General features: G+C 45.7%; 1 protein-coding gene across 1 annotated transcript in view; it reads right to left on the bottom strand.

Annotated features, from left to right (window-relative positions):
- Positions 1-564: 564 nt before the first annotated feature.
- Positions 565-11,872, bottom strand: part of kek2 (kekkon 2) — a 53,494-nt gene continuing 42,186 nt past the window's right edge. Inside the window, exon 3 of the mRNA XM_070999053.1 lies at positions 565-6,368. Coding sequence (XP_070855154.1) covers positions 3,070-5,757 — 2,688 coding nt within the window. The 5' untranslated portion in view covers positions 5,758-6,368 and the 3' untranslated portion in view covers positions 565-3,069. The remainder of the gene's footprint in view (positions 6,369-11,872) is intronic.

Here is an 11,872-nt window from a genome sequence, read left to right as displayed (position 1 = left end):
AAAAAATTTCAACTTCAAAAAGAACATCAAAGAACGTCAGAATTCTCTCTGTGTGAAAGTAGAAAATGTTAGAATGAAGTTACTCTTATTTACTTTAAATATTTTAAAGAAATTAATCATGCTAATTTTTTTTGATGATTTAAATCCAGAAAAAAGATTTTTCTTAGATTTCTAGCAACTACTTCTTCCTTACTTAGTTCGGCTGCAAATTGAATGGTAATTTTTCAGAAGGCCCAAGTTCAGGGTACGATATTTTAATCAACAAAAAGGTATTTATCTCCATTTTTCTATCCCCACAGCGTTCATCTCGCATTTAATTTTCTTTCAATATTCCAACACATCTGGCTTAGCATTCACTGAAACTCCGGAAGGTTTTTTTGCGTAGCCTACTTAGCGGCGCATTTGCATTTCCCACGCCATTCATTGTTAGTCCGGCATTATCCAGCTGCAAAAAAGGAAGAAGGCTCCATTTCCATCTATTTAATATTCAATCGCTGGAATTGTTTGCATCCCCTTTGTTGGCGCTGCAGCGGCCATTTGGCTTGAATGAAAGACGACATCATTTAGTTTATATTAAATTCTTCAGTTTAATGCGTTTTATTCGGTTTAATTTCTCTCTTATCCTTTTTACACTTTGCTGCTGTTATTATCAGTATGCATTTAAGTTTTAATTTAACTTAGAAAATTAATTTATAACTAGATTGTGTCTCCCCATTGTCGTTCTGAATTTTAATCTCTCTCTGTTATCCTTTAAATGTTCTGCGACCGTTTATGGGCCTTTTATTTGCTTTATGCGTATATGTTCTGCCTTGCCTAACCATTAACTTAGTGCTAAACATTCTCTTTATATCGTAGTGTATGCCATATAATATTTAAAATTATTCCGCCTGCAGGCAATTCTTTGTTTAATATACCTTCGAGTGTGTCTGTGTTTGGGCTGAGATTTAAACAGTTTGCTAGGCTAAAATGTTTTTGTGGTATTTTTCGCTTTGTTAATTTAGTGTCCGCTGCTATATTCCTTAGGTGCATTTGCCAACTAACTCACTTGGTGAAAATAAAACTTAATCGTTCGCTAGATACACAAATCATTCTGAGTACGAGTGTGTGAGTGTGTCTGCAGGTGTTAGTGTTTGCTTCGTTCTTACCTCTAATGATTTATTTATGCAATTTACAATATTCCATATTGTGCTTAAATGATTGCTTCTGCCCTCGCTTCCTCATATGCATTTTAGCTATTGCTAACCGTATGTTTTTGCCTTCTCCTCAAAACACTTTGCAAGCGTTTTGCAATCTCCGCTCTTCTCGATTCTTTTCCAATTTATTTTACAGTGGGAGATTCTTGAACACGTTACAGAACATTTACTTTAAAAGGTGAAAGCTTGGGCTCTGCTTAAACGATCTCTATAGCTACATTTACATACAAGTCTCAAACGGTTGGGGTTATCCTATGTTTAGTTAGTTCTTACAATGTTAGCCGTTCTAATTTACGATATCTACTTTAATGTTACCCGGAAACACTTGTGTTCATGCCTGTTCGATTCGATACAACAAACTTAAGGCGGGAGAATCAAAGTCAGGATGGGATGGCATGGGATGAGGTGGGTGAAAGGGAAAGGACTGCTTGCGACCGAAGTTCTGTGGAAATAAATGCTATAAATTATTTAAGTGCAACACTGGAGCGGATGTGTCCCGAATTAAAATTTCATAAACTAGAGCACACTACGAAGCAGAAGCCCTTAATGCCACTCGCGATTTTCGGCCGGAATTCTCGACTTAGCCCTTCGCCGTGAGAGGTTCAACAGTTCAACAGCCGGTCCTCGACTTGGAGTCCTTTGTGTCACGGAGAGCAGGTGTCGCCATGGCGAAAACACATGCCACTTGGCTCTGAAGTGAGCCACCGACTCGGAACCCCGTGAAGTGGTCCTCGGAAGGGGTGGGCCTGGGACTACCCCGTCGATTGTCAACTAACAACGCCTCCGAGAACCCAGAAACCCAAGACCCAATCGGCAGGGCACACACTCATAGGAACCCCATATGTCTAGTCTAGTAGGCCCAGGATTTCTTTGCCTCTGCTCGCTTTCTTGCCTTCTTTTCGCCATTGTGCTGCGGGGAAGCTGCTGAAAACTTTATATTAAATGAAAAAGTTTTTCAATTACATCAGCGGAAATAAAATGCTGCCAGCTTGCCACTCGAAGCACGCAGCAAACAGAAACAAACAACGACAAGAGGCTTTTGTTTAGCGGCGTCTTTGTTTTTCGGCTTTATTAGGTTAGGTCCGCCTATTGTTTCGCCAAATACCCTAACCGCAAAGGGTCCTGGAAAAGTGTGGGATGTCGGGGAAAAAAGGCTACTAAATTGTGCAGCATTTTAAATATGATTTCTTATAACTGAAGTTAAGATAATGAACTGGAATCGCCTTTAAGTGTCATTTAAGGTGCCTAAAAGTATGCAGTGAATAAAGGATATACCTCTTTCTGAATGTATTTATCGAAATATATTGTTGCATACTTTTAGACACCTATAACTACATTTTAAAATGATTTAAAAACCATACTGATTCGTGTGGCTGCCCACAGAAATTCCCTTCTATTTTTTCAACTTGACCTTTTGGAATTTATTGGTTGATATTCTTAAATTGCCTTCCGATTATACCCTCATCATTTGATCTAAACAATTTTTCAAATTTTAAATAGCCTACAACTTTATCAAAATTCTCAGAAATCAATTCGCAACAGATCCCTTTAGCTTGGGTATTTAAACTTCGGCTTGCCCAAGATTTCTTCTAACTGCGCTCCTTTTGTTTGGTTTTCTGGGCCTTCTCCTTTTCGGACTGGCATTTCCAGCTCCCTCCTTCCGCCAATTATTAGGTTAAACTCGGGTCTGCCTTTTGTTTGCCTGTTTTTTGCGGGCAAACCAACAAACAGAAAGAGGGAAAAGTAAGTAAAGCAAAGTCGGGGACGGAACTTAGGCTATGAGTGGTTTGGTTTTGCTGATCAGCCTGGCCGCTTATAGGGCCACTGAATCGTCTAAGGCCGCTTCATCCTGCTGGGCTGCCGGCTGCTGGCCGGGTCAAATGTCGCTGGTCTCCTGGCCATCGCCCACGTAGCCCTCGTCGGGGCTGTCGGCCAGCGGTCCATTAAGCTGTTTGAGTTTCGCGGAGTCCGAGTTCTCCTCCTCGCCACCGCCAGGTGGCGCCGCTGACCCGGCGGCGGCGGCTTCCTCGAGGCGCGGCGAACACGCCTCGCTCTCGTCCAGCTCCGGGATGGTGGATTGTGTGGTTCCGGCTGACGAGGATGGAGGTCCTGGGGCGGCCACCACTGCGGCAGGGGGCGTGGCTACCGCCGGCTGGCTGGTGGGTGACTGGGCGAAGCGGTAGCCGGGCAGACAGCTGGGCCACTGCTGAAAGGGCGCCGGCATCACCGCGAGATCGCTCTTGTAGCCCTCTGGCGGCGAGGGAAACTGATGTTGCAGCTGCAACTGTTGCTGCTGCTGCTGCTGTTGCTGCTGTTGCTGCTGCTGCTGCTGCTGTTGTGGATAGCCCTCCGCCGTGAAGCGCACATTGGGCAGCTGGTACTTCTCGTAGCTCACCGTCGGTCCCCTCTGTATGAACTCGGCCTCCAGGCTGTAGCGCAGGGTGGGATTGCCTCCACCCACATTGCCACCTGCCGCAGCCGCCGCCTGGAATTGCTGCTGTTTGTGCAACCGGTTGTGCGGCAAGGTGCGGTAGAAGTTGGCCGCTGGCTGCACCTGTTGCTGCTGCTGCTGCGGTGGCTGCTGCACCAGGTGGGCACTGCTGTAGTCGTAGGCGAAGGATCCATCCTGGCCCAGGAAGCATACCGGGTTCAGGTGGACATCGACCTGGTGGGGAGCCGGCTTCAGTTGCATGCCGCGCGGCAGGGTGGTCATCGCCTGGGCGAAGCGGCCCATCAGCGGGTGTCCCGGGTGCGGGTGCTGGTGTCCCGGATGCTGATGAGGATGTGGTGCCGCCGCCAGCTGATAGCAGCCCTCGTACTGGCCGCAGTCGCTCTGCGTCTCGTACTCCCCGGCCCCGTCCAGACTCACCGCCGTCTTGAGCTTGTGCTTCACGCTCTCCGCATCGTTGACCAGGTCCGGATTCTTCTCCTGGTAGTTCCTCAGGGAGGCGGGCGGCGAGCAGTAGGCTGCGGCCAGGCCATGGCCATTGCTCAGGAGCAGCGGGGGTGAGCCCGGTCCAGCGCCCATCAGGTTGACATTCAGCTGCAGCTGCTGCTGCTGCTGGCCGGGATTGGGACTGGCGTACAGCAGCAGGTTCTGCTTCATCTGATTGCCCAGGATAATGCCACCGCCCGCTGCTCCATTTGCCGCCTTGGTGGGTGTCATGGTGTCGCCCATTAGGAGTCCAGCATTCCCGTTCATACTGTCGCCGCCGTCGTTCAGGATCGAGGCGCACTTCATCATGCCCATGCCCGTGTCCTGGGTGCTGCCCGTGGAGGAGTCCGTGCCGCCGGCAATGCTCGTCACCTGGTCGCACTTCTTGCGCTGCTTGGCCGGCTCCGAGCTCTTCTTGCACTTGACCACAATGGTGCAGAGCAGAACCACGAAGATGATGCCGCCGCCGGCACTGCTGGCCACAATGTAGTTCATGTAGTCCCTGGGGAAGGAGACCTCGTTCACCACCGGCGGCTCCTTGATGATCACCCGCAGGGTGTAGTTGCTGAAGGTGGTGCCGGCGATGTTCTGGCCCACGCAGGAGAAGGTGCCGTTGTCCTCCGCCCCCACGTTGTAGATGAAGATCTCGCTGCGCTTCTCCTCGGCACCGCTCACGCCGATGGTCTCGTCGATGTAGTAGTACATGTGCAGGTTGTCCACCAGGCTGTCGTTGCTCATCACCTGGCCGTTGAACAGCCAGAGGACCTTCGGCTCCGGGATGGCCCTTACCAGGCAGGTGATGGACATGTTCCTGCCCTCGCTGACCTCCGTGTAACTCGACTGGGGACTCACCTCCGGCAGGCAGGCCAGCTGCTCCCGCTGCAGCCCCTTTATCACCTGACCCTTCAGCCGAGCCGGCTCCATGCACTTGGGCTCCTCGGCCAGCGGGGTGTTGTAGTTGACCAGCCAGGAGTGGATGTCCAGCAGGCGGCAGTCGCAGTTCCACCGATTGCTGTGCAGGCTGATGCCGTGCAGCGACTTGGGCAGGATGTGCGGCCCCTGGATGAACCCGATCCGGTTGCCGTCCAGCCGCAGCCACTCCAGGTTGTCCATGCCCACGAAGGCCTCGTTCTCGATGCGCTCCACCTGGCAGTTGGACAGCTCCAGGGTGGTGAGGAAGGACAGGTGGCGGAAGGCCGAGGTCTTCAGCTCCCGGATGGGGTTCCCACTCAGCGAGAGGCGCATCAGGGAGCTGTAGTCCTGGAACGTCTCGCTGGGCACGTTCTGCAGCGCGTTCTCGCTGAGATCCAGCTCGACCAGGTTGGTCAGGCCGCGGAAGGCCTTCTCGTGGATGCGGATAAGCTGGTTGCGCGACAGGTAGATCTTCTGCAGGTTGAGCAGGTCCATCCGCAGGAACCGCTCCGACTGCAGGACCTGCAGGGCGTTGCCGCTGAAGTTGAGCACCTGGGTGCCCGGATCCATGCCCTCGGGCAGGTTGGAGAGCTGCTGGCCCCCGCACTCCACCGTCTGCTTGCCGCCCTTCCACTTGCACACACACACCTCGGGCGGACAGGCGAGGCTTGGGGCCAGAAGAGTGAGCAGTGATACCAGGATTGGCAGAGCCCTCATTGTCTCAAGTGGCCTGCTCCTTTCTTCAGAGATTTTTCTAAGTTTCGTTCTCGGGGATTCCCGGCTGATTGGTAAATATTTTGCGCCAGCTGGCTCACGTTGGCATGTCAAATTATGCAGCGGGGCTTTCTCCGCGGGTAAATATTATTAGCCGATCGGAGGCTGTCACGTCTGCTCGAGGAGCAGGATTGTCGGGCCATAAAAGCAGCGCTACTCCCACTGTAATCGCTATCGAAGGGCCGCCCATCATTGTCCTGTCGCCGCGGCTTTTGTCATGGCTGCCACTTCCGCTTCCACTTCCACTTCCAGTTCTACTGCTTCAGCGACGTCCTTTGTATTAATTTCATAAAAACGCCAGGTCCTTGATTTTCGCTTGACAGCGCCCAGAAGTAGGCAATGGGCTCGGGGGCTATTGTCGCCTTTTGCGGCTTTCCGACTTTCTCCTTACGCCTTTCTCCGCGCTCTCGGCTCTCCCTTCTCACCCTATATCTCCCGGCAACGTTGTTTCACTGCCGGCGGAGAAAGGCTTTTGTCCTTAATGAAATTATAATGTAATGCATTTGCCGCGTGTTCTTGTCGAAGTTGTTTTGTGTGTCCTTAAATGCCGGTTCCTGCAAGAAAATTAAAAGAGACACAGAGATAGGATTAGTAAGGATGTCTGGGTTCATTTAATAACTTTTTAATTTAACATTATATCTATAAGTAATTATTTATGTCAATATGTTGTATTTTAATTATCAATGGATTAAATATCACAATAAATAACCAAATACATTTCAGGATATATTTTGTGAAAAGCAATTTTCCCACTCCGATTAGTTATTTATTATCTTTATGCCAGTGCAAAATTAATTAAACTCCAACCTTTCGATTTAGAAATTGTAAATGGCATTAAACTAACAAAAACCGAATCCTTACACATTTAGTGCACTCTGTGATTACAGCCAAACTAATTTTCCTCTCGTGCGATTAACACGCAAATAAATTGAAAATAATTTGGCTCATTATCTGCGTGACATAGACCCATAAATTAAGCGCAGTCTAGGTAATATATTCCCAATAAAAACGGTCCATTTCTGCGTCTGAGCCGGCTGATTTATTTTTAATTTCAACGTTTCAACGAGGCTTCTCAATTATTCAAGTGTTTGTTTTCTTGCATAATAAATCGGATCGGATCGGCTCGGCTCGATTTCAGCTGGCCAGTGAATCAAGGGCCCCAACAAGCTAATTATTGCACTCTTCTGCGAATCCGAATCGATATCGCTGTTATGTAAATACACACCCGGCCGGATAAAATGAAATGGAAATCGCACTCCCGGCATTGACACAGCGAAAGTACGAATTGAGTGCGATTGTCCGACTTTAATTGGATGGAAATGGATTGGTCGCTTTGTTGATATAATCCCAATAATTTGCTGGCCCCATTATGGCGCGTCATTATGCTTCTCCACCTTGTCCCTGACATTACCTGCTTGTTATTCATATTTTTATGAGGGCAGTTCATTAAATGCCCCTGGGCAGGCTGACATTTATATTTGTCAAAATTAATCTAAGTGAAAAACAAAGGCGGACCGAAGTAGAGCAGGAAACGAGAGCAATAAACAATTGAAAATGTCAGGCATAAATCATGCAACATATTGCACGATGGCTGCCTTAGTTAAATAACAGATAAATTACAGGAAAATTAACTTAAATGCAGGTTTATTGTGCGCACCGAGGAATTGCGTCTACGTGGAAAACAACATGAAACAAAGCCCCAGATTTCCCCCAGGTTCTGGTTCTGATGTGAGTCTGATTCTGGGAAACCCTAGATGAGCTGGTCGAACAAAGGCGGTCCCGAAAAGATTCCGGCGCTTCATTAGCTTCTATTCTCCCACGCCGAATACTACGGACTGACTTGAATTTCAGTCTGGCGCCAATGCAAATGCGTAATGGATACTCGGATTCCAGCAAATTGACTTGATTTGGCAGGCACCTGAAGTCCGTTCCTCGACCGACAGCAGGACATTATTAATAACCGAACATTAATCATGGCCACCGACTTTCTATGGCCTAATGCTGTTGCCGCAGCTGCTTTCGGCTTTCACTCAAATGCATGGTGCTTAGTCTGAAATTGAAGTCGTGAATGTAATGATACCCCGGGCAGGTGAGGATACTTTGGGCCCTGACTTACACAATGGCGCTCTGTTAATTAGAGAAATGTTTTGGTAGTGATATAACACAGGGGAGATGACCCACAACACACTACAAGGTCAGAAAAATAAGTGTCCATTTTCCAATATCAATTATTTAGAATTTTCCTTAGCCATCTGTAAATATTGTTATTGGTTTTTGCCTAATTGAACAATTTAATAGTTCTTTCCTGCTGTTCTCGGTTAGTTTAAGCCGAATCGAAATTTTAATTAAATTTCGGAAATGTCTCTCTCGGCAGTTTGGGCCCAGAGATAAATGGAAAATGTTCTTTCTCATTTGGTTGGCTTGTCAGCAAACATTTTTTGACATTTTCATTTGTCAGTTATGAAGCAGACACAGACACGAGATAGAAAATCCTGGCTCGCATCTGTGTGAGTGGAGTGTGCACATTTGTTATATCCTTATCACAGAATGATTTGACAGTCGAGACCAAGAGGCAGTTGAACCTCTGCCAATGTGTGGAACATCCAAAACATCCCCAACATCCCACATCCGTCCTGGCCCGAAACTTTTTCTATTCTATGTGATTTAATAAGACGACATGAGCGCAGCAGCCTCGGGCAATTTGAGAGATTTGTTCAACTCCTGCCTGCTACGGCTACTTCTGGAATTTCTGGAATTATTCGGGCTAGATAAATATTTATTTTATTTTTCACATGTCCCATGTTTTCGCAGGCCCAGACATTGACACGTCCTCTAAACTGCTGTCACTGGGAATAATTTCAATTTCATTCCGTTGGCTCGATCGAAAAATCAATAGGCATTTACACCAAATTGACCTTTCACTCACGAGCAAATGAAAATTTCATAAGAAAGTGGTTGCGCTATCGGCTGGCTGTGAAATCCCTTTGAAATATTGATGACTCTGATAATACGGGCTATCGATGCGGATAATTTGAGTGCGAAAAACCACTTTGTCTGGGCTTACAAGATATTTTTGTTTACGCCTGTACAACATGACGTATGGGTAATAATTAAATGTGTAAATTGAGAGGTGGAATTTATACCATCATCAAATTTATTAGGCAATCAGGTAGGCTGCCGTCAGTAGCAAAGCTCTTTCTTAGAAATGGTTTATTTATAAATGGGTCTCAAATTAAAACACATTTTCATTTCAGGTACATTTTACGTATTACTTTAAACGGTTTGAAGAATTTCATAGCTTAAAATTTAGTAAAAACCTTTTAAACTTCAAACAAGTAAAATTATTAAGTTTAATTTAAATCTCCCCTCCCAGAATAAAAGCTTAAGACCGAAAATGTTTCCAAAACCGCACCATTCTATGGCCTAGGCCAACTAATAAGCCTAAACCTAATTAAAAACTTATCAACAGCTGCGTTAAAATGGCAATTTGCCAAGCGTTTGCTGGTTGCCGTTGGCAAGACGAAGCCAGTCAACCACCAAACAACTCCGGGCTATCTCTTCGAAGGCCAACAAATTGCATTACCAAATTTAACAACACCAATTTAACAGAGGCCTTCGCTCCCATAAATTCTTTGGGCCTCTTAAAGCCGCACTCGGAATTAGTCATGCAGTCGTGGGAAAACTTCAAAGGGGCGCTGCGAACATGTCATAACATGTGGAAATTAAAATTTACATCGCAACTTAAGCGACGTCCTGGCACAGGACCTCGTCCCGTCGAGATCCTTTTTTTCGTGTTTTTCGCTGCTCCTTTTTGGCAGGCAGAGCACTTAATTTGGCACATTGCCGTGCATATTCTGGCAGCGAGACGACGACAACAATCCGCCCAGGTGCAGCCACAGTGGCGACAACAAGCAGCATTTTGTTGTAAAATGCATACATTTTTTACAACCTGCCAAAGGACCCAAGCAGCAGCAACCTGTGATGGCAGCTTACGAAAAACAGCTAGAATACTCCAGATATACGGAGGATGCCAGAGAATGCATAGGGGTTTAGAAAATCGTATAAAAGTGTCTAACAGCATGCTACAATATACTTTAAGCGTGGGTGTCAAAAGGATATCATTTTTTTTAGGCTGCCTACTTTTAGGCACATTTATAAGGGCTCCCAGCCAGTGAATACTTCCAATGTAACCATTTTTTTAGGTTTGTAAGGTAAGTAATTTAGAAAGCGTATTCTATTAATTTACAATAAAAAGGTAAAATATTTAAAACATAACGAGTAAGTATGCAATAATATATTTTTACCTACTTTTATATACACTTATAAGTGCTCCCAGCCTGTGAGTACTTCCAATGTACGTTTGGTTTGTAAAGTAAGTAATTTAGAAAGCGTAATATGTTAATTTACGATAAACACCTAAAATATTTAAAACATATCTGTATATCACAGAAATGCAAGGGCTGAGGAAATCCTAAAAACGTGTCTGAAAAGTATGCAACAATATATTTTTACCATGGCTTTTGAAAACAATTCATCTTTTCTCACAGCCTACTCTTAGACATATTTATAAATGCTCTTTTCGTTTATAAACTAAGTAATAAAGTGGGCGTAACATGTTAAACTTTACTTTCATGAGGATTTAAGGATTATCCATACATTTTTTATGATCGACTTTATATTTTATTTAAATGTTTATTTTTATAAATTTCCAATGTATTGGAATGTAACTAGTTGTTTCTGAAGTAAGGCTACTTACGAATTACTTATTAGATTAAAATTGCAAAATCCAACCAGTATCCGGCTAGAAAAAAGCTACGTATGTGGGATGCGGTACTGGAGAGACAAGGACCACTAGAAGCGGTCTCACCTACTGATCTAATATCTTTCCCTTTCTGTACTCGATATTCCTAAGTAACACTCGATATTCTTAAGTAATATTCGATACCCAGTTGCAACGTGAGTGCAAAGTGGCAACGCACCGCCATACTCACTCGCTGCCAGAACCTCGCAAAGTACAGTTCATAAGCACACGTATATTTTTGTAAAACCTAAGTTAATCAGTCGAATGTGAATAAAGCATATCATCATACTATTTAAGTCAGCGTCATCTTTTCTAAAAGAGGACCCTGCAATTTTTGGGGGCTCAACCGGGATATAGCCTACCATTCGACAGAACTTTCACCTTGGCAAAAAACACGTGGAGTGCGTGCAGAGAGCTGGTGAAATTGAGCAAATCGGCTAGATATCTTCAAATCGTCATAAGCAATTTGGCTGGAGTGTGACAAAGAAGACTGGCGCAGAAAGCAGACACAGTTGGTGGCTTTTGCAAAGGCAAGAACTTGGAGAACTAGCGGACGAAGTGCTGGAAGGATAAGGAGGCAGCGGATCGTGGCTGGAGATCTAGGAGAAGCAGCAGACACGGGCTGGAAGCAGTGGAGATACAGCGAGCAAGACATTGGATCTGGTGTGGTCATCGGAGCGTGCGTGCAGGATTGTGCAAGCGGAAGGCTGGTGCACAGATCTTGGCAGCAGACGAAAGCATCCAGAAAGTTCCAGTTGAGTTTGGAAGTCTTCATTGTATGTGTGACGTTACAAAAGCGGGAAGCGTGGCAAAGAAATACGACGACGACCAAAAGCGACATCATTGAGCGAGTGGCTGAACTTTTGGAGGAGTGTTGCCGGAAAGTTTATTTCAAGTCGTTTGTAAAGTAGTGGGGTAACATTGAAATCAAGCAGTTCCAGAGACAGGGTGGTTAATCTATTTACAATTTGCTTTTGATACTAAATTTAAGAAATCATTGTTTAATCTTAATAATCTACAGGACCAAGTTGTAAAATGGAGAAAAACGAGATCTTGGCACTGCGAGTTGAAGAGTTGCGTCGGAAGTTGTCGGAGTTGCAATTGGGTACGACTGGATTGAAAGCGGAATTGCAAGACAGGTTGTTGACCTACTACGGTCTAAACAATGACGGTGAGTCGGAAACGGAGGATAATGGTGAAGATGGTCTATCAGTAACGTCCGCAGAAACCACTATAAATCGGCCAAACGCAGCAGGT

This window comes from Drosophila suzukii, chromosome 2L (assembly GCF_043229965.1).
Source record: "Drosophila suzukii chromosome 2L, CBGP_Dsuzu_IsoJpt1.0, whole genome shotgun sequence".
NCBI classification, from domain to species: domain Eukaryota; kingdom Metazoa; phylum Arthropoda; class Insecta; order Diptera; family Drosophilidae; genus Drosophila; species Drosophila suzukii.
Note: the sequence above shows the minus strand (reverse complement) of the source record. Positions and strands in the feature narration are given on the sequence as shown.